Here is a 25,644-nt window from a genome sequence, read left to right as displayed (position 1 = left end):
TCTGCTTGAGCTTCTCCTGCGGCTCCCCCTTCTGGCCACCGTTCGTGTGGATCCGCTCCTTCTTCTTAGTCGCCTTTTTGGGGGCATCATCTTGGCGGCTTTGGCGCTGGTGTCAAACGTTTTGTAATCTGTCACGTCGCATCGTTTTAATATTTGTGCGCTCATGGCCCAAGTACGAGGAAATGCACTCGGTTGCGTGTAAAAATAGGCGTAACCCTTTGGTATTTATGGTCTGGCCGGCTGGATGAGCCGCCTTTGCAGACTCTGCCGTCTGCATCTGCACTGGTGCCCACTGGAGGAGCACAGTGGAGCATCCGCGACGGCGCTCCCCGATCGTTTTGTTTGGTTTTCAGCAGCAGAATCAGATGCCTTCGGGGTCTTTCGGTGGTAGCAACAGGTTCAAGTGCTTCGCATTGCACTTGGTCTGGTGTTTTAGGCCCAGCTCCTTGGTTTCTGCCACTCTTTGATTATCTAAATCATTATTAGTTTGACCTTCAGCCCCGGGCTGGATCTGCGCTCGTGCAACTGCTTCTCTTATCTTATTAATTATTTGCTCTTTATTGCAAGTGGAATGGGTCGATGGACTACTGTGCGTATGAGTTATCTTAGAAATGCCGATGGGTAAAATGGAACAGACGAGAAATGTGGATTACCGAGAAAGTTACTGGAAGGGGGAATAAGTACTTTATTGAAAATTAATAGATATTCGCCTTTTGATGTAAGAGTTTTAATTAGTTATTAAGTAGATAATCAAAATTGGGAATTTCTTTGGTAGTATTTATTTTAAAGTACATATAATGAAATTTATAGAGCTCACTATATTTTTTCATCGTGTATTTATGCTCAGACAATTTAAAGTAAGAAAAAAGAATATGGAACAGAATGTCAGAAAGCAGAAGTCAACTGACTGACAGCTTGTTATTCCCAAAGATCCTTCACCGTGTTCCGTTATAATTAGCCATCGCTAATTACCACTTTCGCGAAGACCACCCGTACATTGACCCACTGAACCGGCGGCTCATTCAAATTCGATTCCCACCAGCTGTCCGTGGGCCATTCAGCACGCATCTCAGCGCGTCAATTTGCCAACCCTACTCAAAGGCCATAACCACGTCGGTCATGCGGATCCCGAAGATACAGTAGTTAGCCATTGCAATGGCTGACAACCGTTAATCAGGCGCCACAAATCAGAAGAGGGCAAGATATGCACACATGGGGGATTTGGGGAATTCCCCCCACCAGCGTTCTGATTGGCTGGTCGCCAGAATGGATCTGCTATATTTAGATAGAGAGAAAATGGCGATGCAGACTGCGTGATTTTCCATTCACTCGCTGGATCCGTGATGGCAGCCGCTTCCCATGACTGCTCCTTTGTCTCTGCGCGAAAATATTGACACGATCCGCACCGATTTTGCACGCGCATGAGAATGGATAAGCTAAATATACTCGTAAATACCAGTAAATCATTATGTACTAGCAAAGTGGCCCAATTGCCGCCGAGGATGCGTGGGTGGGATCTTGTTGGGGTGTTAATTGCCCCAGACTCAATCAGGTGGAATGGAATGGAATATTTATGAGATTGGGCAATCGATTAGACAAAGTCCATCCATGTATCCATGTATATTCATATCAATCGTCGGTGCTAATTGATTTCGAGACTGCGAAAAGAACTGGACAAAGGCGGAAGTGATCGTGACTGCCGATAAATGGAATCTCAACAGATGTAAGCATATCATCTGAGGTGTAACTTTTTTTGGAAAATACATAACAGAACAGATTGAAATGGGTGAACGGTACAGAAGCCCACTTTAGTTGGGGTAAAAATAAAAGTCTGTATCAAAAAATATAAACATATAATTGAACCAATTGCACTCATCTATCGATCTTCATTCTCTATCATTCTCTATCATTCCGTTCATCCTTATCCTTATCTATCCTAACCTAAGCTTTCAAAATCTTTACGCTCTTTATATCTTTCAGATGATCTTTCAACAATCTTCCAATCTTCTAAAACTTCTACTATTTCTTGCTATCTGTTCTATAAGGACGCAAGGTCTTAACGATATCATAATTGAACTAAACCAACGCCTTCTTATCTCCAATAACTTGTTGTATTGCAACCAATCCGATAAACTAAATGAATACGAGATCAAGTATCTGCAGCACATGCCACCAATAAGCTTGATGATTTTTAGCTCAATTGAATCACTGAATTTCACACAAGTTGAATATGATTTAGGTGCTGATAACAAACTCTTTTTGATTATGGGCAACGAAGAACCACCCTATGATTTCTTTCACGCCTTAAACTTACATTTTCAGTTTGCTGAATATATAATTGTGATCGATGAACCCGTTGATCTGAAAAGGAGCACCAAATGGCTAGATTTTGTGAAGCACCTATGGCAGCAAGGATACGTTCAGTTGTTATTCTATACCTCGTATAATGATAAATTGTATCACAAAATCATTTTTCCCGAAATCGTGATAGAGGAGACTTTGGTCGAGCACTACATATCCATTCGGGGATCGTTTCAGAATCTTTATGGTTATCCGGTTCGCGTTGCAGCCTATAATAATGCTCCGCGCTCTATGCTATATGTGAATCGCTGGGGCAAGCAGATATTTGCCGGGTTCTACATGAGGTTCCTTCGAGCTTTCATAGGCATCAGAAATGGAAGCTTTGTGCCAGTGCTTACGCCAAGTGATTCGCCCGGGAATTGTACATTGAACTTGGTCAATGAAACCGTGGATGTGTGTGCAGATGCCTTGGCCGCAAATCCCGCCGCTTTTAGCTTAACCCATGGATTCAGGATAGCCTCGGCGAATGTTTTGGTGACACATGCGAAGCCCCTACACTCCTACCGCTATCTAACCGCTCCTTTTCAATGGAGCGTATGGGCCTGCTTGGTCATCTATGTGCTGTTGGTGGTGAATTTCCTCAGCTTTATTGGCTGGCTCAGAAGTGGAAAGTGGGACTTCAGCAAGCATCTACTCGAGGTATTCAGCTCGCTTTTATTCAGTGGATTCTACCTGAAGGAAATCCGAGGAAGGGAAAGGTACATACTCTTTGGAGTAATGTTCATAGCTGGCTTTGTCTACTCCACCGAGTATTTGGGACTACTCAAAAGTATGTTGATCTCGGAGGTTTTCGAGAAGCAGATTGATACGTTTGAGGCACTGGTGGAGAGTAATATAACCCTGATGGTGGATCCATACGATAAGATACTATTCGCCAAGTACAACATGCCCGAGATACTTTCGCCCATTATGGAACTGGTCAGTTTTGAAACACTTTTGGAGCACAGAAATCGTTTTGATCAGGATTACGCGTATATACTGTTCTCGGATCGAATGGCGCTATACGACTATGCCCAGCAGTTCTTAAAGCATCCAAAACTGCTGAGAATCCCCATAGACTTCTCGTTCCTCTACACTGGCATTCCGATGCGGAAGAGATGGTTCCTCAAGCACCATTTGGGACGCGCCTGGTACTGGGCCTTCGAGAGCGGTCTTACGAGGAAACTGGCCTTGGACGCCGACTTCGAGGCAGTTCGCGTGGGCTATCTAAGCTTCCTCATCACGGAACATGTGGAGGCCCAGCCGCTGAATGTGGATTATTTCGTCATGCCGGCAATTGCTCTGGCCATCGGCTACATCCTGGCCCTTTTAAGTTTTGTCATCGAGATGACGGCCTGGCGCATAAGGGAATTCCTGGGATGCAAGAAGGCGACGATGACGAGTACCGGTACCGGTTGTCCAGCAGGCGGTCATGTTGATGTTGATTGAGTGACGGATTGATGTTGTGCTGTCTGCTTCGCAAGCTCCTTTTCTACATTCTTGATGTTGTAAAGTCTTCACAAAAAAGTGTTGCCTGTCCTTGTCGTCTATAAATAAGAAAAGTAACCAAATACTATCACAAAAGTTCCTTAAATACAATTAACATTAATTTTTAAATTATTGTTGGTTAGTAATAAAGACATTATTTAAATATTATTAAAAAGAGTGTTTTTGTATGTTTTTGAATGAAATATTGCTTAGTAGTTACTTAAAATATCTTTTGTTTCTTTTTCAGATGATTTTCCTGCCAACATTTTTAGCACTGATGCATCTTCTGATTACTGAAACAAATTTGATAATTGGAAAAACCTTGCCTGATATTTTAAATGAGCTTAACGAGCGCCTGATAATTTCAACTAATATTATCTTCTGCAAACAGTTTGATAACTTTATACCTTTTGAAGCACAAACATCGAGATTTGTATATAGCTCGTTGGAAGCCTTTAATATCACCAGTTTATGGAACCATGTGGGAAGCGATAATAAGCTGTTTGTAATAGTGGGAAATGAGCCACCATATGAACTTTTCGCCAAACTCGATTCAAGCTTTCAGCTGGTGGATTTCCTTTTAGTTATCGGTAACAAAATCGAAGAGGATATATGGAAGCGCTTTATCAAATATGCTTGGCGGCTGGGATATGTTAAAATCTTAATATATTCTACATACACGGAAATTTGCTATCATCAAATACTATTTCCCAGTCTGAGGATAAGGGAAACTAACATTGCAGACTATACTAAGTTTCGAGGTACATTTCGAAATGTGAATGGCTATCAAGTTCGAGTGGCTGCATACAACAATGTTCCCAGAAGTTTTATATATGCAGATAAAAATGGCAAAAGAATATATGCTGGATACTATATGCGCTTTGTTCGCGCCTTTATCCATAACATAAATGCTACCTTTAAGCCAGTTTATACACCCAACGATTCACCTGAAAATTGCACTCAATTTATTTTGAATAATACAGTGGATATATGCGCCGATGCTTTGGTTAAAAGCTCCAAAGCCTTTTCTGTTTCCAGGGAGCTCAGGATTTCTCCTGCCAATGTGATTGTACCCCATGGAAAACCATTGCTAAGCTATAGATACTTGGCAGCACCGTTCAACACCAAAGTATGGATTGCATTAGGCTCTTATGTATTTCTGATTTCGGGATTTCTTTGCCTGATACACTGGCTAAGAAGCGGAAAATGGGACTATAGTCAAAATCTGCTCGAAGTGTACAGCTCACTATTGTTTACTGGCTTCCACCTGAAAGCAATTAATGGTAGTGAACGATACATTCTATTCGGAGTATTATTCATATCGGGATTCGTGTACTCGACGATGTATTTGGGATTGCTCAAGAGCATGCTAATATCAGAGACTTTTGAAAAGCAGATACAAACCTTCGAGGAACTGGCCGAATCGAATATTCCACTCCTCATCGATCCGTACGATAGGATGATCTTTCAACATCATCACATTCCCAAATCTCTTTGGACCGCCGTGAGAACAGTATCTTCAGAGACATTACTCAATCATCGAAATAATTTCGATCAGAACTACGCCTATGTGATGTTTCCCGATCGCATGGATATGTTCGTCTACGCCCAGCAATACCTACGGCATCCAAAGTTCCGTCGCATACCCATCGACATTTGTTTTCTGTTTGCCGGATTCCCCATGAGCAAAAAGTGGTTCCTCAAGCATCAGCTTAGTAGAGCCTGGTTCCATTCATTCGAGAGCGGAATCCTGAATAAAATGGCCTGGGATGCCTATCGGGAGTCAGTTGGCCAGGGATATCTTAGGTTTCCCATTACGGAGCACTTGGAGGCAAAGCCTTTGGGTCTTTATTACTTCATGATGCCAACTATTTCGCTAGCCGTCGGTTATTCAGTCGCCTTGCTGAGCTTCATTATGGAAGTTATTGCGTGCAAATTAAATTATACTTTAAAATACAGATGTGGCTAATATTTAAATTAAAGATTTAATTTTATGAATAAAAAAATGATTTATTAACAAGGTACACACACATCTAGTGACGCAACTTAAATGCAGAATATATTGCAACATATCCTTTGGAAATAAAACAAAAAATCTTATTTTGGGAACTACTTTAAAACGATGTATCTGCAGTACATAATACCTACCAGGTACCAAAAAGCCCCTTGAGATCGACTTTTTATGACCATCCTTATCTGACCAATTTTCCTTGCAGCTTGAGGCAGTATCCAAAATACACCCACAAAAACCACCCTGTGGCCTGAAACCCTTCGGAATAAATAGCACTTGAGATATTTCCAAAACATTTGCCAGCCAAGTCTCTAAGCAATTTGCACAGCCCATTGTATGCAGTCCGAATGATAACAGACAAATAAGAATCCGGCCAAGAAGTAAGGGGTGACTTGTCCAAAAATCGAGCTGACTTGTGCAAATATTTGCCGAAAATGGAATTTTCGGGTCAAGTCAGTGTGCTGGTGTGGGGTTGATACCGCCCCATTTGGGTGGGTGGATTTGGATTTTAAAGTTCGTTGACACCCACACGACTGGCACTTTTTTCGTGTGTTTTGTCGCTGTGGCGCCATTAAGTATGCAGCAGCAATGTGGCGACAATAAAGTTTATGCCTCGGCGCCATGGCCAAAAAATAAAAGGAGGAGTTGCAATAGCCAAGGATAAATGGAATGGCCTGGAATGCACTTGATGGTACTTTCAGCCGGAGATAAGTCGGGCGATCTGGGACACCATTGTCAGCTCATCCAAATGATGGGCTATATCTGCACTAAAAAATGTTTCATGTTTATTTATCTAACTTTTTTGTGGATTATATATTGATGGAATAACTGAGCAAAATATGTGATAATATTCTGGTGTTATTAATAATGTTTAATATCCACATTAAAATTGAAATGTAGAGAGTCTCAGATACAAATAAATATTTTTGAATTACGTGCAATATTTATAAACACGCTGCATGGAAGCTTAAAATCAACGAATTATTTCCGCAAACTTTGAGTCATTGTTTTCACTGTGTGGCACAGTTTCCAGACAATGGTGTTGCCAACCCGGCATGGAGGACTCCTCTTAATGAGTGGGAGGGTCATGTGCGTGCCTCGCATCCATATCGCAAAAATCAACGATAAACTCTCGCCCTTCAGCCGCTTTAATTGCCCAATTCGTGTGTTTTCAACGCGCTTCGAATCGAATCGAATCGAATCGAACTGAACTGAAACTGAACTGAATCGAAGTGAATCGATTTCGTGATTGCTCGATCCGTATCTGCTTTAAAGTAAACATTTGTTTTAATCTGGGGGCGGCTTTTAATTAAGATTGCGTACGGCGATAAATGGCAAGTGTTGCCGGAGTTCCCCGGGAATCGCGTTTCCATCGAGGGTGAGTACAAAAGGATTTCGCTGTTTTGTATTTTATTTCATATATCTTGCGTGTGTGTGTTTTGAAATCATTAAAATCATTATTTATTTTTGTTAAATTGCAAATAATATTTCAAAAGTGAAAGTGCATTTGTTTTAGAACAATATAATATTTTATGAAATTAGTTTCAACATATTGATGATTTAAAGAAAAATGTACATATTTATAACCTTAATGCAGCATAGTTATATAATACTTTAAACCTGCAGGGCTACCTCCTTCTTTCACCTGTTACGCAATTTTGCGAAAGGCAGTTCAATCCGTCAACCCTTTTATCAGCCAGACAGGACGACACCGTAAATCACCTGGGCAGCAGACAAAAGGCCATCGGAAACAATTGAGAGCTTGGACTGGGCCGTCATTGATACCAATATCCGATTGACTGGCTGGGATTCTGCAGCACCTTTTGTTTTTTTGCCGGCTAATTGAAATGGCCGGGTAATTGTCGCTGATTCCAGCAGTCGCCGCCATTGCCAGGTATTGGTTGCAAAGTTAAACACTATTATTTAAATCAATGCCGCGCTTCCTTTTTTCGCCGCATCGCCACATATGAGATGGCAATTTATGGGCCATGCCTAATTGTCCGCACCGAACTTCAAAGTGGCCTCGCACCTCGATCTTGGCCAAGTCCGAGGAATGCAATTATCGCGCTCCAAGTTATGCTAAGATAAATGGCCACAAGTCCGGCACAGTCGGTGGAAATTGGCAACACTTTCCAGACGTCTTTCCCTTCGCGGTCATAAACTAAACAAAACGAACGGAAGAAATATGAAAAAATTGTGTGCCCTTGTTGGAGGCGCAAAGAAGATAAGCCGCACACGCAACTGACAATTGGCCATTTTTGGTTGATTCAACAATTTATGGCAGCAGCGGGGGCGGAGGTGTGTCACTGGGTCCAAGTCGTCGGCATGAACAAAAGACCCACATAACGATAATAAACCCTGTAGGAAGGAAGGATACTTATTTTTTATGTTTTGCTTTTTGATATTAGGTTAACACAAAAATTAGCATTGGTTTTCCAAATTTGAAGTATTATAGATTGTTGAAATGAAATCCCAAAATTGAAGCCACTGTTCAATTATTTTAACTCGATCACTTGAAAGCCTCATCATCCTGTTGCTGTTTGTCCCCAATCAACTCAAAATATTTCCAAGAAAGAGCCGCCTCCAGACATTAATCGAATAAAGATCTTTGGACATCGCCTGGGGCGTTTGATGGCACTTTCGCTGGTTGCCATTTGGCCAAGTCTTTGGGTCAGTCAGATGCTAAAAATAAAGAGTGAGCAAAGGTAGCAAGCCGAGCAGCCGCGAAATGAAACGCTGTCCAATTAAGCGCAACAAACAACTTTACGCCACATGCCACACAACAGGCGTTTATCGGGCACTCAGATCGCATCCCGGTCGATCGATTCGATCCTTGCTTCCCCGACCACATCCCAAGCCCCATCCCCATCCCCATCCCCATCCCTGTTCCCCAGTTCCGTGAGCCAGGCCTTTGTAATGGCCAACGATTTGTCGCTGTCCGAGCCACAGACCCTGGCCCATAATGACACTCGTTGATCGTGCGGCCGCGATAAGATTGCGCAAAGATAAAGCGCCGATATCGGAACCCGAGGGTTAAAAAGCATAAAGGAGGCGATGGGCGGAGGCGACAGCAGCAGCGTTTATGCTAATAAGTTGACATTTGACCACCATGACGAAATAATGAACCGATCAGGAGCCGTCAACGTGACAGGTACTTCAAGGAAGCAGTACCATGGGTTGGGTATCACAAGACCTAGGTTAAACTTGAACAGATGTATACTATATTGCCGCAAATATAACTATAAATCAGTTGTTTATGTCTTTGAATGGATTTTTCATACGAAACAAAGTAATGCCCATCTGCCTATTTATTAAAGGCATCAACTAGTTTTCTTTTTAAAAGTATAATCTTATATTTCTAAATTATTCTTAACCATTTAATAGGCAGAATTTGATTGATAAGCCCACTGTACTTATTAAGCGTTTTGCCGGACAATCTCGACATTTGTTTTGACACAGGAGCAGACAGACCCGCCGGCACCGCTGGCCATGATGATCACTGATTTCCTGGAATTTCGCGCGCTCTCCTCGCTTATCGAGATGCAAATTTTTCTCAACTTTTATTGTATCTTCACACGATCTAAGCCGCCTGCTTGTTAACTACCATTATGTGGTCTCAAATGAATTTTAATTGTCGTACTTGTAGTTGCAGCTAATTAGCAATAATTTACAAATTGATCAACACACCGTTCGAAATTTATTCCACTCAAGGATTTTTTAAAACTATAACATTAAATGCAACGAAGCGGCTACTTTTGATCGCTGTACTTTTTTTCGATGTAGTTTCTTTCACTGTAGTTTCTTTCGCTGTAGTTTTTTTCACTGTAGTTTCTTTCGCCGTAGTTTCTTTCACTGTAGTTTCTTTCGCCGTAGTTTCTTTCGCCGTAGTTTCTTCTCGAATAATCCCAGTTCCTTTGATGCCTTTGATGAGGGTCCTGTTGATAGCTTCTCGAGCCCAGCTGATAGCCTCCTCCTGATCGGTTACTTTGAATCCTGTATTGCTCTTCGACTGGATGCGGTCTATGGTTACCGTAATAAGGATGTTGTTTCAAGCCCTGCTGATAGCCTCCTCCTGATCGGTTACTTTGAAACCTATATTGCTCTTCGTCTGGATGCGGTCTATGGTTACGGGAATACTGATATTGCTTCCCGTCGTCTTCCTGATAGGATATCGCTTTAAAGCCTCCTGACAGTCCTTTTAACGAATATTACAATTAAGGATAGGGTTATTTTAGTTCATCAATAAAGGTATTAAGATAAAAATATTAAAATTATGTATGTTTTGTTTTCGCTTCTGGACTAAAAATAAAGGCTTTTTCTTTATTTTAATGTATTAAAGCGAAGTTTTATTTATAATATAAGTATCTTAAATATTCATAAAAATAAGTGAATACGGTGAAATTTAAGATTTTCCTTTTAAAACAACATTCGTTAGTTAAGATAATAGACATTACTATTGGTACTTACTGTGGTTGTATTTCTGATGCACATCTCTTTCCCTTTGGTAATCGGCAGCTTGCTTACGCCAATCTTCTTTTGTGAAAGATCTCCTCTCTGTGGCAGCAAGCTCCGATACGGTCTCCCGATTCGGGAGTGTCTTCAGAGAGCTCAAGTAATTGTTGCGTTCGATTTCATGGCCGCGGGCCAAAGAAAAGGCTGCGAATTGCATATAGAGTATGTATGAATATTTAAACTGTATTGTATGACAGAAATCCTAGATCCTACGAACTTTGTATCGCCTCCTCAGGGGACTTGTTCATTACGCTGATCATGAAGTAGCAGATCAGATAACCAGTTCGATTTACTCCATGTGTGCAATGGACGCCAATTAGTTTGTCTGCAAGAAAACAGGAATGTAAAGGGTTATAATTATTTTCAACATATTAATAAATAAGTGTATGTAGGCACCAACTTAGCACTTCAATTGTAAAAAAGTCTTTTTGACATCGAAGTCAACTTAGTTGGGTGATATTTCTTCCCTGTTTAAAAGCAGCACCGCTTCCTTTCTGCAGTGCGGCATGTTGCTGCAAATTGCTACAAATTTAATTTCAAACACGGCCACAGGAATGTCCCTCTCTCGAGCTCCAAGCCTCCCAAATCTGCCTCCACGCCCATTTGGTAACACCCACGCGGCGGGACCGCAACAGAGAAAACCGGCCTGGCAATTTGGCATAAAAGCAGAAGCGACCTGAGCTAAATCTAGAAAACAGCGCGCTCTGCCAATAATAACATTGGCTATAAATTTCACAAAAACATGTCAGCAGGAGGGATTCGCAAGCGGTTTCCAGAGGGGCATGGACAACCCAACAGGTCGCGGTGGCCTGCCTTTGTCCACTATGCGGGTGCTTTGGCTTTGGCTTCGGCTTGGCTTTGGCCTGGTTGCTGGATTCCCTGGTCATTGGCAGCGGGCGAAGCTGCCAGTCAGTCAGCACGTCATGTTTGGTTTGCATTTAAGCCAACTTACAGGCAAAACGAATAACGAAATTAAATTACGAGAACGAACGGCGCATCCTTGTCGATATACCAAATACAGTGGGATTAACTGAAAATATTTAGCAAAATATTTAAGAATTCCACCTAAACTTAACTTTTTTCTTCACAACTATGTGATTATAAAAACAAAATAATACTTGTTTAATATGGAAGTGGCTGATTTATCGTGAAACTGCATATGATTCCACTGTGCTCTGCGCTGGGCCAACGACTGTGCCTTGTTTCCTAGCCTCATCGGTCGTTGACAAGTTGCGACCACCTCGGATTTGACTTATTTTCCTGATCTGTTTCGTTGTAAATATGTTGGCAGCCTTCGTGTATTTATTTATTGGTTGCTCTACGCGACTTTCCGCGGCGCCAGATCGTGTTTTAATTAAGCCCTAGACGGCATCAGAATCTGCTAAGGCATTCTGGCCAACATTTTTGCATATTGTAAGCCAAATTGGTTCGCACATACATTAGCGCAAGATGAAAGTGCCTGAGAAACATAGGTTTTATCCGCGCCCACCTTATCCAAGGATTGTGCATCACACGGACGATTGGATACCCTAGGAACTTCTGCATTTATGCATTTGAATATTATAAATGAATAGATGCTTGCCGATGGCCTCGCATACCTTTGTGGATAATTGGAAATGCCTTTTCCCCACTCACGGCATGACTAAGCTCCGTGCTCCGTAAGTGATTTGTTTGCCCGGCTCCCGACTGACAGACAGCCTCAAGCTCGGGCTCAACTCAAAGGCCAAAAAACTGACTGGCTGACTGGCTGGCTGACTGATTGAGTGTGCGCGCGCCCACATCGGTGCGCCAGTTGGCTGTTAAAGGGTTAAATAGAGTATTTCTCTTTTTACTGGCACTTGGCTGTGAGCACATTTCACCGCTTTGGCCATGTTTGCTGTGTGCTTGCCGGCTGATAGGAATCTTTGGAGGCAGTGCAGCCAGAGATTAGGATACGTGGTAATTGCGGGTGCCCCCTTTGATACGATTTGTTTGCATATTTTGCGGACCTAATTGCGCGGACAGATATGCATCTGAATCTGCATTGTTGACGGGAAAGCGTTTCCCACGGCAGCGTGCTCCCAAAGATCATGATGTGTGGGATGAATTGTCAGCACTCACCATTATCCGCGTTGCTTTCAAGGAAGTCTTTCACGAAAGCACAGAATCTGCAATGACATAGGGAAGATATTGATCATTACATGAATTGATAATATATTGGATTGAATAACCAATTAGAATTTCTTTTCATTTCATTCCAAATACACAGCAAAATTAAAATAATGCATATTGCACAAACACATTTATAAGAGCATTAAAACTAACTAAACTAACTTTAATAATAATGTTGTAATTAATTATTATTGTAATTAATAATATTGTAATTATTAGGAATATTGCCTACAATATAGTTCCTATAACAAGAACAATGAAGACTTATCCAAATGTTTTAAAATTACAACATTTTCCAACCAGAGCTAATAAATTTTCCTATTAATAGTTGCTTAAATTCATAATTACCTTTCTGCTAGCTTATGCGAAGGTGTCTGCTTTCCGGGGATCATCAGCTTCTGGTGGCGCACATCGTGGTTGGTTATGGCACTTGGGTGGTAGTATCGGTCCGTGTTGGTCAAATCGATGATGAGACCCAGATCGGGTACAAACTGCAGAAGGGATTCGGGCGCCAGGCGAAGATTCTCCTCCACTTTGGCGTTGACATGCTGCAAAAGATAAAAAAAATAAAGGGAGCTGAGCAAATATACGAGGGCATTACAATGGGGGCCATAGATTGCTCAATTTATGCAAAATGCCCGGAGGGCTGGCAATTAATAAAGGCCGTGGATCCGTGGCGTTATTTAATTAAGCAAAAACAATTTAATTTAATATTCATGTGGGGTCCATGTTCCAGTTGCCACTTTTATGCATAATTACAATGCACAAATTTCGTCGTCGTTCGTTTTTATTTATATTTTTAGAGGGCCGCTCAGTCGGTGGTCCAGATCCTGGGTTTTCAACATCCATCAATTGGCGGCTCTCCTGTCAACCGGTTTCTTGGATCTCGGATGCAGTGTGGTAAGCCACTGGGCGGGCGGGGGATCATCGAGAACTCACCTGATTCAGCGGCACCTTAAAGGCGATGAAGCGAGTGCCAGGAACACGATCTCCAATCGGTTTGTACTTCAACCATCTGCAATTGGTACACAAATAAAAACATGTTAAAATTACCAGCATAAACAACACGGTTTGTTTTTGGTATATTCTTCTGAACTGCACTCACCTGTCTGGTATGTCTTTGACCATTTTGTCTGTTCGCCAAACCTTTTACCCCAATTTGAAACCGAAATTTCCAAAGTTTTCCAAAATTGTTGACAATGTTTTGGAAAGAAATAATTCTTAGTCCAGCGTTGCCAGATTACACACGGATTACTTAACATATGGTGCTGAGTTGACACTGTTAGCTAAACTGTGACTGGTCACGGTTATTTTTAAAACGCACTCATTCGCTTTGTAACGGAAGTAATAACATTCATTATCTTTAATAAATGTTTATATTTAATAATAAATGGGATTTTTTTTAATATTCTTCTTCTTCATTCTTCATAAGGTTCTTATACAAATTTATGACCAGTAATTTTCATCGACTTGCATATTCTTTAAATTGGTAGATTAAATTAAACTAAATAAGTCAATAAATAAATTAATAAATAATTAATAATAAATAAATTCTAAGATTATATTTCAAATATGTCCAGATATTAGATTTTCACACTTTTTTCGCTTAAGTTTCTGCTGCTTAAAGTTAACATAGATGACAGACTCCATCTGTTAAGTAACAGCTGTTGTGTATTTGCTAAGAGGTACCAAAAAACGGCAAACGCTTAAATCAGCGGAAACCTTTGGACTTTCTGTGATTTTGTAGCGAAGGTAAGAGTTTTAATTAAATATTAATGGACTTAAATTAATCAAACAACAATTTTCCCTCGCGTGGATAGCTCCCTCAACCACCCCACATTCAAAATGTTTGCCAGCAACACGCGTAATCTTATGCGCAGCAGCATCGTAAGTGGAGAATTTCTTAAAAAGATAAAAAAGCGCAGGCGCTGATCGCTAAAAATTGAATAACAATTGATTCATTTTCCCACTTTGCAGTTGCAACGATGCAAGAGCACTTTGGTGGTGGCCGAGCACAACAATGAGGCCCTCAATCCGATCACCCTGAACACCATCTCCGCGGCCAAGAAGATCGGTGGTGACGTCACAGTTCTGGTGGCAGGCACAAAATGCGGACCCGTAAGTCCCAAGAAGTCTCACATTAGGGTGGTTCCATTCGCAGGGATTTCGAATCATGAATTAATCTAACCAAATTGGCTGAACGAACATGCATCATGCATCCTAAGACCTCTGCGATCTGGTAGCAATCAAACCGGCAAAAGATTATATAAACATATCTGGGTAAATAACAACACTTTTGTGTTGTTGGGAATACTGCATCTGAGAAACAGGAATTATTAACCTTGATTCTATACGTTTGACTAAAAGAACATTTTAAAAAGGGTCCAATCTAAATTTTCCAATTAACTCTTGCTAAGTTCGGATGAAAACACGAGCACGCTATTCCAGTTAGCATTAAATATATTCATATTCCATTTAAACTAACTAAAAAGTTAAAAAATATGTTTTCATTTTTGATTGGTCTACCCTTACATAGTTAAGCACAAACAGGCTTAACTAAAATCAAGACTATACATATATGGTAACCATGTTTCAAAAATGCTGAGCAAAGGATTTCGATAGATAACCATACCTTAATTTCATTGTTAAGATTAAGACTAAAAAATACCAAGACATTTACATTATAAAGCATCGAACCACCCTAGAGTGACTCCACTGATTATTAGTATTTGGTGCGATAGATAATCTTACATAATCACTCTCTTGTTTTCCAGGCCTCCGAGGCTCTTTCCAAAGTGGAAGGCGTGACCAAGGTTCTGGTGGCCGAGAATGCCGCCTTCAACGGATTTACCGCAGAGGCACTGACCCCATTGGTCCTGGCCGCCCAGTCTCAGTTCAAGTTCACCCACATCCTGGCCGGAGCTTCGGCTTTTGGCAAAAACGTGCTGCCCCGCGTGGCGGCCAAACTGGATGTGTCGCCCATTTCGGAGATCATCGATGTTAAGTCGGAGGACACCTTTGTGCGCACTATCTACGCCGGAAATGCCATCCTTACCCTGAAATCCAAGGACGCCGTTAAGGTGATCACCGTGAGGAGCACCAATTTCCCACCGGCAGCCACCAGCGGTGGAAGTGGAGCCGTGGAGCAGGCACCAGCTGGCGACTTCGCCAGCAGCCTGTCCGAGTTTGTATCCCAGGAGCTGACCAAGTCCGATCGCCCCGAGCTGGCCGGAGCCAAGGTTATTGTGTCCGGAGGACGGGGCCTTAAGTCCGGGGATAACTTCAAGCTGCTGTATGATCTGGCCGATAAGTTTGGTGCCGCTGTGGGTGCCTCTCGTGCTGCCGTGGATGCTGGATTTGTGCCCAATGATCTGCAGATCGGTCAGACCGGCAAAATTGTGGCTCCCGAGCTGTACATCGCCGTCGGAATCTCAGGCGCCATCCAGCACTTGGCTGGCATGAAGGACTCCAAGACGATTGTGGCCATCAACAAGGATCCCGAAGCGCCCATCTTCCAGGTCGCCGATATTGGCATCGTGGCAGATCTTTTCAAGGCCGTGCCTGAACTAACCGGAAAGTTGTAAGGCGAGATTGTCACGTGTTGTAGTATAAAGATTGTGTACCGATGAATTGATAGCTGTTGCATTTATTTGAACTTTTACATAAGTCCGTGGAAGATTTTCCCTTAAATTTTGTAATAAAACAAGCCGAAGACCTATTTTATGTGAAAACTGAAGTCTTATCAGTTGAGAGGAACTGTCAAGTGCAACTGTTTACATCTGCAAAATATTAAAACAAGACCCAGGGCTAGCATTAAACTAAATTAAACTAGGATAAACTGATTACTGGCATTGCAGATTGCACCTAGTGTAGGATTTGTTCCCTTATCAGTTTCCCATCGTATGTTTGTTTTTCAAGAAGCTTTTATTAAAGCTTCTTTAGTTAAAGTAGTTATACTAGAAAGCTGATCAAGCTAAAACAAATTGTAGCTAAAAGCACCAAAAAGCTTTCTCGCCAATTGCATACTTTTAAAAAGTGTATAAATGTGAAATTTGTGTAAAAAGGGTGAAAGATCGAATCAATAGGATTTTTACGCTTAATAATCCAAATGTGCAGGAATCGTTTAGGAATTCGTAAATCGTTGGTATATTTTTGGTACAATCAAGTTAAATATAAATCGCAGAATCATAAAAACTAGAATTAGGCCAAATACTACGCCTATGACCAAAGTGGTCCACTCTAAAGGATTCAGGCTGTTGGTGGTGGGTAAAACGTGTGTGTTGATGCCACTCTAAAAAGGAAAATTATTGAAATGAAACCTCGATAGTTGAGAAATGATCGAAGAAACTCACCCAACCACCATTCTCGTTAATCCACGGCACCAGCTCATCTTCGATCACCTCGGAAACGCTCTCCATCAACTTGGGCAAGTATTCCGGATGTCCTTGGCGCACACAATCAACGGACAGTCCACCGGCTATGGCGAACAGAGAGATTACCTTGCTCCACGTAATCTCCACCCGGAAGAGCTCGCGACCAACGGCTCCCAAAAGCAAGCTCACAGCATCCGGAGTATGGAACTCACCACCCGGGTTCCGGCAAATCTGACGAGCTACTCCGTTGTATATCCGGGGATGCATGCGCTCCAGTTCATCGCCCAGCTTGGGGAAAGGTTTGTAAAATTCGTAATATAATAAAATAAAGAGTTATTGTTTGCTTACCACTTGGACCGCTGGAAACACATCGCGCACAATGCCCATGGAGGTGGAGCCCAGTATGCTACGTATGCGCTGCAGTCCCAGCTTTTTGTTGAACAAACCGGATCTTCTGAGACGTCTCTTGATATAATGACCGCACAGGCAACGACCCTTCGGTTTTTGGATTATGTTGGAGTTATGCAATCTATTATATAAGGAATTCCTAGACTACCAACTCACCTGAGAAATGATATCCTGCGCTGGAATCTGTGCCGCCTTCCAGCCAATCGTGTAGGAGAGTTTCCTGGTGACGGCATCGCTGACATTGCTCAACCTCCGCCTCGTGGTCTCCTTAGGACCACCACCCACCTCCAGAAGTGATGCGGAATGCAGTGTGGCTGGAAAACTGAACTTTCTTCGATTCTGGGCCTGCAAGAGGCGCTCACTTTGTGTGGTGGCCATCGGAAATCCGTTGCTGAAATTATCGTTATTCGTGGGATACGAGGTGCCGGGCATGTTTCGCGCAACCGAGATCGTTCGGGATCCCTGAGGGAAATCGCCTATAAGTATGACAGGAAATGGCGAGACTTGAGTCATATATCAACTGAAGCTGGCTGGCTGAGGATCCAGTTTCTAACGATCCCCCCCACGAAGATTGGTAAATGGAGTGTGTTGTTAATTTAATAAATTGCATTCAATTTGGCAAATCTTCCGCTGGGAATCATAGCCAGCTGAAAGGAAAACCAGTCAGTCAGTCGCACAGTTACATCAAAAATAATTGGCTTACTACATAAATGTCATGTTTAGCTGATTGAAAGACCATAAACGTGGCTTAAAAACATATATAATATATCATAAAAGATATGCGTTAGTAATCTAACAAACATTTAGATGTATTATCTTTAAGCCATTATAAAAGGTATTATGATCTGAAAGAACTTGTTTAATTCTTGTATATTGATCGAACATTTGTTATTAACTATGTGATTTCCCAATAATGTGTTTAGGAACAATGTTTAGTTTCCATTATGACGCTCTGCGATGACTGTTTGTTTGAGCCTGCCCAAAATGGGCACATTAACGGACAGATTGTCGGCTCGTTAGGTTTGATTGGCTTCTGGCTAACAGCGATCAGAAATCCGCAATATGGCCAAAATGCTGCTGTGTCGCAGCTGTTGTCATTAGTTGTCCACAAGCGAGATGTCAAATGGCAAGTGATTTGTGGGACAATCTGGCTGGTGCTGGTGGTGCGGCAAGTGAATCGAAGATGCAACTTGGAACTTGGCTACTTATTCCCCGGAGAGCACATCGCAATTAGCTTTACATAACCTGACCCACTCAAGACCCATTCGTGACCATGGAAAGTCAGTTGGGTACAACGAAGTCGTGTGGCACTTACTTTTTGGGGGACTCGACTCGATTAAAAGTGATAGCTGAGAAAGTGTGAGGTGCCAGAATAATTTGGCCTTAAATTAATCCAGGCCATTGGGAGTCACGCCCAAACGTCACAGCCTGAAGCTTATAAATACCATATCACTTGCGGCCCAATCAGTCAGTTATTGGTCAATATGTCAACCAAGCGGATCATAGCCCTATTTGGATTGCTTACTATCCACCAGACCCACGCGGATGTGTCGCATTTCTTTGCTTCGCCATTGGAGCACTACGGAAACTATCTGCATGGCCAAGTGCCATTTCAAGTGGGACTATCGCCTTCGAACCTGTATGGAACTCCGCCTGCTGCTCCCATAACTCCTGCCCCAGTGGCTCCTGTGGCCACCACCGAGTTTAGCCTGCCGGAGATCATCGAGAATCGCAGTGTGAAGATTCAGGGATCGGGACATGGCAACTTTATACCTCTGAGTCAGCACTATCTACCGCCAGCTGTGGACGAGCGTCCCAGCTACGAAAGCCCTAAACCTAGGTGGGTTACCAATCTCAAAGATACACAAATCAGATCCTCACTATCCTATCTTAAACTCTCGCCTTTATTAGATATATTGCCATTTAATCATGCATTATTTTTTAAAGCGGGGAGTCTTATCCAGCTTACTACTATCCCCAACCTGGAGGCAGCATCATAACCACCTCCACACCCACCACTACCACTACTTCGAGACCCATAATTGTGCAAGATCCTGGAGAGGATGTCGAGACAATACACTCGCCAGGCTACGACTATCATGCCCCGGTGGCTGTTCCGGTTTTCCCCCAAAAGCCATCCACACCTGCCCCAGTTTACCTGCCACCCAGTGATGGAAGCCAGGATCAAAATCAACTGAGACTCCGGCTCAAGGACATGCGTTGCCTTTCGGCTGGTTACTTCCGAGCTGTTCTCAAGTTGGACAGCTTTTTGGGAGCAGCACCGACTGTGGACCAGGACAATGATGATCAGCAGGATAAACGCTGCGAATTGAGGCTGTCTCGAAGTTTTCTGCTCTTGGACATTTCTGGCGAGAATTTCGAGCGGTGTGGTGTGAGATCCTGTGGCCAGGATCTTTGTCTGCGCTTGCGATTCCCCGCCATCAGAGGGTTAAGGACCAGCGGAGATTCGATCTTAACCCTACACTGCAAGGCTCAAGAGCGAGTGGCTGTCAAAACGCATGCCCTGAAAATGGGCGTGGCCAATGATGTGTAGGATAGGATTTCTATTAGAGATTGGATGTTTTTGAAAGCTTCTTTTTCCTTTTTCAGGCAAGCTCGAAGTGGAGGTAGCTACGCCCATGGAGGCGATCAAAATGCCTTCCGCACCCACGTGGAGTTGCTGAGAAAAGGAAGCAGTGGATACACGCGTCATTTGGAAAACAACGGTGCCGTCCAGTTGGGCGAAGAGCTCCTCCTAAGAGCCCATGTTCTGGCGGGAGATGGTATGTCACCTTTCAATTAAAGGCTTAAAGGCTCAGATATCGCCTTGTATCTTTCCAGGCTGGAACTACACCAAGCTCAGTGATGTCCAGCTCCAGAGGATTGCAACCGGTGGAGAGATCCTCAACACGGTTCAGTTGGTCAGTTCGAGGGGCTGTCTTAATCCCGCCATGCAGGCCATCTGCGCTCATCCACCCATTCTGGAACCTCCGCTCGGCCAGAGACTGCACTTCAAGGCGGTCATGTTCCCTGGTATGCGAAGTGGCGAGGTTCTGGTCATATCCATGCGCATCACTGGCTGCTTGGAACGCGAGGATTGCCAGGTGACGGCCCAAGATTGTTTGCCATCGGTGGGCCAACGGAGGCGACGGAACGTCTCGCACGGCAATGGCACCGAAGTCTCGGAACTCTCGCATCTCACCTTCCGCGTGCTGATGCCCGGCGAAGAGGATGTATCTCCGAAGAACCCGAATGTTGAGATTGGAGATTCGGGTGTCAGGGAGACATCCAAATCTTTAGCTCTCTTTGGTAGTTTGGGATTTGTGGTGATGCTACTGGGTGTTGCCGTTGTGGCATTGTATAAATATGGAAAGTAGTTCAATTTGAGTCATATTTTCACTTCATTTTTCGCTAACTACATGCTTATACCCCTTTTAAGACACAAATCTTTATCTAATTTAAGTATAATGGGTTCCCCTGCTACCCATCCATTAAAAGCAGTCACAAAACGCCACCAATAGCAATCGTATCTGTATCTGAGGCGCCAATCTTGAAGTGACTTTTATCTATCTGGCTGCCAAGTAAATTGACTTATCGCCACTGCGGAATCAACAGCCAGCCAATGTTTGCCCATTTCGAGATTAAAACAGAAATTAGCACTTAATAAAATGTAATTTATGTTCATGTCGCCAGTGATTGAGCGGACCTGAGAATAAGATCAAAAAAAAAAAAAAACAGCATGTAGGCAAACCGATTTCCAAACTGCGCGCTCAGTTCGCAAATTGCGATCTGCGATTTAGTTATGGCCAGATAGTTGTGGCCAAAACCGAAATTTTATCACGTTTTCACGCTTCGAGCGCGGCTAATGAAACCTCGTTCACTCACACAGTCGATTTCGATTTTAGGCTTTGTTATTTGGTGCAATTTGTTGGCGGTTTTCGTATATGATAATCCATCCATCGGCTGGCTGACAGTTGGCACTTAATGGGCATGAAAATCGCAGCCAATTAGCCGTTGATTTCAGCCGCTTTTGCTCGATGGGTGGCCAAAAGTCTAGAGTTACAAGTTAATTGCTCATTGGGGCTTCAGGAGATACATACATAGGTATTTCGGAATTTGTTTGCTAGCTGGGTGGCATTGAGATTCTTCTAACTTAAATAGTTGAAAAATAAATAAACATAAGTATTCAAATTTTTATATTTAAGTATTCTATAGCTACTTCCGTAACTTTTAACTAGTTCAAATACGTTTTAGTGCCACTAGATATATTTTTGCACCTGCAGTTTTAAGTGGCTGCCCAATGAAATTTGTTTCACATTACATAAGCGATCATAAATATATTTCGAAATTACTTTCCACAACACAAACTGGCCTTTTAGCACTTTTCGTTGACCTAACCCAAGCGTAGATGCATTCCCACACAGCTGAGATCATCATCCACAGCTCGGCGAGATGCCCCCAATTGCATCCCCATCTCCACTTTGGGGAATGTGGCGCGATGTTTTGCAGGCTGCGCCAGCGATGTTGGCTAATTAATAATCCCAACGCGTTCCGGCTCGAACACAAATAGATTTGGGGGCCAATCGGGGGATATCTGGCGAGGGGTTTGGGGGCGGAATCTTGGAGCTCGCAGGCGAGGCTACTTTGTCTTTGTCGCCTAAATGGCAGGCAAAATGTTTGCCGAACATAAATTAATGTCGTCCCCAACTGGCGCTTAAGTTCGTGTTCGATTTGGCCGCAATCCGTGTACTCCACTCTATAAAGTGGAGTCGATGTAAAGCTCCCCCAGTCGCCGCCACTCATTTCTTTCGCCAAAGTGGCTGCAATTTACACTCTTCATTCAGCATCCAAATCGGCCAAATGGGGATGGGGACCAGTGGGTATCTGTGTGCTTGTGTGTGGACCTGGCCTAAACAATTTTGATGTCTGCTTAAATTACCGACTACTTAGTGCCCAGTTTAGCAATGCCTAATAAATATTTATGAGCGCACTTCATTTTAGCCAAGTTTCAATGGACAAGCAAAACGCAGTTCTATGAATGGATATCCATGTTCATGACTGGTAACCACCGATTTCGCTGCTCATTAAAGGAGTCGGCACAACTCGAAAGGTTTTGAAAGGGAGCAGGTCGAGTTAATTAAAACATTATACTTAATCAAAAAAGGGAAAAACAACTCATTTTTTAGCTTTTATTTCAGAGTTCAGTTCAAGAACTTGGATAGAAAATCTTGAAGCTTAAACTAAACTCCTAAAAGATAAAATGCGTAACTATTTGCTTACTGATAACTAAATTAATCTCTGCATAATATATTCTTTATATATTAAAAAAGAAATTTTTGATATAAAAAACTCAAATAATTACAAATGAACAGAACTTCGAAAACAATAAATTTGAAAAGGTGTCATAATCATATGAATATTTAATACTTCAAATGAAAGATTATACTTCTTAAAACAAGAAACATCGATAGCTTAGAAAATGTATATACATTTATGATCTCTTTCTTGGTTAAGCGTTTAATAACTTTTATTATTTTTAATTTAGTTTTTAATATGCCTGAACCCTAATTGTTGTACATCTTTTTTTCATAGAAATACAAGCGATTTAAACTCAAATAATAAAGGAACTAAAATAGCTTTTTAAATCTTATACAGCCTGCCATTTCATAACTTCTTCCTCGTCGATTCTACGTAACTATTTGCAAATTAATTGGATTACACAAGCTCTTATTTATTTATGCACAATTAGTGCAGCAAAACTGCTCTCTCAACACCCAATTGTTAATGCTTTCCGATTGGCCGGATCACAAAAAATATAACTAAATCAACAACTCGGAATCGGCGAGTTGCGCGCACTCATTAGCAACTTTTATTAGCCAAAAGTGTCAAATGCTTTATCTCGGGCTTGGATTGGCCCAAACCGAGTTGCCTTAAAGCGTCGCCAGGCATTTCATTTCATTTCATTTGATTTCATTTGATTTTTTTTGTTTTGCCATTTTTTGCCAACCTTATTGGCCGCTCGACTCGTTTTTATGGGCTGCGTTTTTAGCATTGTGCGCATGTTAACATTTGTGTTATTGATTTTTTACAACATTTGACAGTTACGCAGACTCCGGATTGCAATTTCGCATATCTTTTTGTATCTCTCGGTTTGTTTTCGAAGCGAATTCGCGTAGCGCATGACAAACGATTTGGAGCAATTTGACTTTCGACTGCTGATTGGTTAATCAAATGTGGGTTCATTAAATTGCCAGTTTTTACATTTAATTGCATTTTTGATCGGCGGACAGAAGTGACAGCGCATAGTAATACTATATCATAAACGACACATAAAGTGCTTGCAAATAGCCGCAATCTTGCGGTTTTACTGCTTTTTGCTGTATTATTATTATTTCATTATTTTTTGTGGCCACTCGGCTCGAATGAAAATGGGAAATTAGCAGACGCTAAAACGCCTCTGTTTGACATCGTTTGCAATTGGAAATTTACACCACCCTCAGACGTTACAGGTGGCAAACATTGTTCAGTTCATTAATTGTTGATTTTGCACTTTTTCAACCATTCAGCCAGTCGCCCGCCAATGTGCGTCATTCAAATCGAACGTGCACGGCGTTAAAGCCAAGTTAAAATGGTCGAAAGGGAGGGGGGGCAAGGGGGCTGCTTTTCGCCAGTTAATTGCATTTACTTCTCGAGGCATTGTGGCATCGGGGGCATGAGCTGATCTTGTTCGAAATCCCTAAAACATTTGCACTTGTACTTGGAAAATGGGTGTCGCAATTGAGCATTTTTTGCAATTTTTATATATTACATAAACTCACTTTTGTAATGGAATTGTTGCTGTTGTAGCTTGAATATACAAGATTTTGAAATAGATACTTTTGAAATTAATTATGACATTCAAATCATGAAACAACATGTTGAAATATGCTTTCAGAATTTTATAAATTTTATATGCAAAATTATACAAATGTTTGTATATATTTAAAACTGCTCTAATTGAAAATTTTCTGGTCAGTTGTGGAAATTTATAGGTCTAGCTTATAAGAAAAACCAAACTGAACTTTAAGAGTGTGATTTGAATTTCTTGTGACTAGAGTTCCACTTTATACGATTAGATACACCCACAAAGTGTCACATTTACCAAGCATATCTTTGAGATACAACACCTGCATATGTGCACATGTATATCTACAATTTTCGCTTAAAAATCATAAACAATTTAAGCGAATAGACCCGGCAAATCAAAGTGTCCAATGCCTTTGTCAATAAACATTTGTCGTTCCACTAATTGCCGCTCGACCAACTAACAAACAAACAAACAGAAAAGCATTAAAAAACAAGAAACAAAAAGCAGAAAAAAACCAAAAATCATTTATGGCAAAGTCAATTGCGCTAGTGCTATCTCTTTCGCGCGATGTGGGTGGAAGCATTACGTTGATTATCCAGCAAAGCCAACAACAAACACACACAACAACAACAACACACACACACGCACGCAGAAAACAACGAAATTTAATTAAATTAAACTTGCTGTTGGCCTGTTTCTCCTTCAGCTGCTACTTCTTTATTCCGGTTAAAAAAAAGGGCGTTCAACTCAAGGGTTTTATTTTGCAATTATTGATATTTATCCGTATCGCTTTTGACACTCATTTCAGTTTAAGTTTACGGAATGACCTTTATCTGTTTATATTTGGTGCATTTTGCCATTATTTGTTACTTGCACATTTGTTTGTGTTGTATTAAATTGCACATTTTCATTAGCCACAGGTGATATTTGCTCTTAATTGGCATTTAACACGTCGTCATTTTGTGTGGCTTATGTAGATTTTACATTTGCCATTTGACGATTTATTGCTCACTGTGAAAAACAACTAATTTCTCCACATTTATTTGCTAAAATACCACTCCCTTAATCGGCTTATCGCACATTTGGCATCGGATCGCATTGATACGGATGTTTATCTTTGATTGTCGGATGCGCCATTTGTGCTGATAGTGATAATGGGTCATTTGTTATTATCTTTTTCAATTTCGGTTTACGATGGGCGAATAATAAGGCAGAACTGTTAGATTCCGGCTGAGCGGCATGGAAATTACTTAATTACTTATGCGGGGCGCGTTCTGGTTGGCAACGGAATCGGAATCAGGTTGCTGTATATTCACGGTCAGCTTTTGTCGTTCGAAGGTTTTCATTTCAAAGTAATCACCGGAAACCGCAAATAATAATTTATATTGTCAAATTTGTGGTAGTGCATTGAAAAACCAACCGTTTATTTCCCCAACGAAAGCTGAAACTTGAGAAGCGACGCCGAAAAACGCTGCCGCAAACGTTCCGCGCTCGTCGAAGGCTGAAAATGAATT

General features: G+C 41.8%; 5 protein-coding genes across 7 annotated transcripts; 3 read left to right on the top strand and 2 right to left on the bottom strand.

Moving 5' to 3' along the window:
* The first annotated feature begins 1,980 nt into the window (after window positions 1-1,980).
* Window positions 1,981-3,789, top strand: LOC117138599. The gene has a single exon (XM_033300781.1). The coding sequence runs from the start codon at window positions 1,981-1,983 to the stop codon at window positions 3,787-3,789; it is 1,809 nt and encodes a 602-aa protein (XP_033156672.1).
* A 5,597-nt stretch (window positions 3,790-9,386) lies between these two features.
* On the bottom strand, window positions 9,387-13,743 carry LOC117137286 (RNA/RNP complex-1-interacting phosphatase). 2 transcript variants are annotated; one of them, XM_033298659.1, is made up of 8 exons: window positions 13,608-13,743; window positions 13,442-13,517; window positions 12,851-13,050; window positions 12,452-12,498; window positions 10,569-10,676; window positions 10,307-10,495; window positions 9,638-10,034; window positions 9,387-9,607 (listed from the first exon to the last, which is right to left on the bottom strand). In XM_033298659.1, the coding sequence occupies exons 1-8, from the start codon at window positions 13,628-13,630 to the stop codon at window positions 9,589-9,591; spliced, it is 1,059 nt and encodes a 352-aa protein (XP_033154550.1). In that variant the 5' UTR covers window positions 13,631-13,743; the 3' UTR covers window positions 9,387-9,588. The 2 variants fall into 2 exon arrangements, with proteins under 2 accessions (XP_033154550.1, XP_033154549.1); XM_033298658.1 differs by having other exon boundaries at window positions 9,387-10,034.
* Window positions 13,744-14,147: 404 nt separating this feature from the next.
* LOC117136556 (electron transfer flavoprotein subunit alpha, mitochondrial) lies at window positions 14,148-16,220 on the top strand. The gene is made up of 4 exons (XM_033297509.1): window positions 14,148-14,254; window positions 14,323-14,389; window positions 14,480-14,620; window positions 15,277-16,220. The coding sequence occupies exons 2-4, from the start codon at window positions 14,348-14,350 to the stop codon at window positions 16,084-16,086; spliced, it is 993 nt and encodes a 330-aa protein (XP_033153400.1). The 5' UTR covers window positions 14,148-14,254; window positions 14,323-14,347; the 3' UTR covers window positions 16,087-16,220.
* Window positions 16,221-16,606: 386 nt separating this feature from the next.
* LOC117136557 (bcl-2-related ovarian killer protein homolog B) lies at window positions 16,607-25,629 on the bottom strand. Of its 2 annotated transcripts, XM_033297511.1 has the most exons (5): window positions 25,551-25,629; window positions 17,440-17,759; window positions 17,224-17,370; window positions 16,855-17,163; window positions 16,607-16,793 (listed from the first exon to the last, which is right to left on the bottom strand). In XM_033297511.1, exons 2-5 carry the CDS (start codon window positions 17,713-17,715, stop codon window positions 16,626-16,628), a joined length of 900 nt encoding a protein of 299 aa, XP_033153402.1. In that variant the 5' UTR covers window positions 17,716-17,759; window positions 25,551-25,629; the 3' UTR covers window positions 16,607-16,625. The 2 variants fall into 2 exon arrangements, with proteins under 2 accessions (XP_033153402.1, XP_033153401.1); XM_033297510.1 differs by lacking the exon at window positions 25,551-25,629 and having other exon boundaries at window positions 17,440-18,017.
* LOC117136555 lies at window positions 18,092-21,577 on the top strand. The gene is made up of 4 exons (XM_033297508.1): window positions 18,092-19,123; window positions 19,231-19,833; window positions 19,894-20,066; window positions 20,125-21,577. The coding sequence occupies exons 1-4, from the start codon at window positions 18,768-18,770 to the stop codon at window positions 20,658-20,660; spliced, it is 1,668 nt and encodes a 555-aa protein (XP_033153399.1). The 5' UTR covers window positions 18,092-18,767; the 3' UTR covers window positions 20,661-21,577.
* Window positions 25,630-25,644: the final 15 nt, after the last annotated feature.

This window comes from Drosophila mauritiana, chromosome 2R, assembly GCF_004382145.1.
Source record: "Drosophila mauritiana strain mau12 chromosome 2R, ASM438214v1, whole genome shotgun sequence".
Taxonomy (NCBI): domain Eukaryota; kingdom Metazoa; phylum Arthropoda; class Insecta; order Diptera; family Drosophilidae; genus Drosophila; species Drosophila mauritiana.
Note: the sequence above shows the minus strand (reverse complement) of the source record. Positions and strands in the feature narration are given on the sequence as shown.

Coding starts and splice junctions, on each gene's coding strand:
- LOC117138599 (XM_033300781.1), top strand. CDS start 1,981: ATGATCTTTCAACAATCTTCCAATCTTCTAAAACTTCTACTATTTCTT.
- LOC117137286 (XM_033298658.1), bottom strand. CDS start 13,630: ATGGTCAAAGACATACCAGACAG. Junction 13,518..13,607: donor GTCAAAGACATACCAGACAG/GTGAGTGCAGTT, acceptor TACCAATTGCAG/ATGGTTGAAGTACAAACCGA. Junction 12,499..12,850: donor TCGCATAAGCTAGCAGAAAG/GTAATTATGAAT, acceptor ATGTCATTGCAG/ATTCTGTGCTTTCGTGAAAG.
- LOC117136556 (XM_033297509.1), top strand. CDS start 14,348: ATGTTTGCCAGCAACACGCGTAATCTTATGCGCAGCAGCATC. Junction 14,390..14,479: donor ATCTTATGCGCAGCAGCATC/GTAAGTGGAGAA, acceptor CCCACTTTGCAG/TTGCAACGATGCAAGAGCAC. Junction 14,621..15,276: donor CAGGCACAAAATGCGGACCC/GTAAGTCCCAAG, acceptor CTTGTTTTCCAG/GCCTCCGAGGCTCTTTCCAA.
- LOC117136557 (XM_033297510.1), bottom strand. CDS start 17,796: ATGACTCAAGTCTCGCCATTTCCTGTCATACTTATAGGCGATTTCCCT. Junction 17,371..17,439: donor CGCAGGATATCATTTCTCAG/GTGAGTTGGTAG, acceptor CAAAAACCGAAG/GGTCGTTGCCTGTGCGGTCA. Junction 17,164..17,223: donor TGTTTCCAGCGGTCCAAGTG/GTAAGCAAACAA, acceptor CCTTTCCCCAAG/CTGGGCGATGAACTGGAGCG.
- LOC117136555 (XM_033297508.1), top strand. CDS start 18,768: ATGTCAACCAAGCGGATCATAGCCCTATTTGGATTGCTTACTATCCAC. Junction 19,124..19,230: donor TACGAAAGCCCTAAACCTAG/GTGGGTTACCAA, acceptor TATTTTTTAAAG/CGGGGAGTCTTATCCAGCTT. Junction 19,834..19,893: donor ATGGGCGTGGCCAATGATGT/GTAGGATAGGAT, acceptor TTCCTTTTTCAG/GCAAGCTCGAAGTGGAGGTA.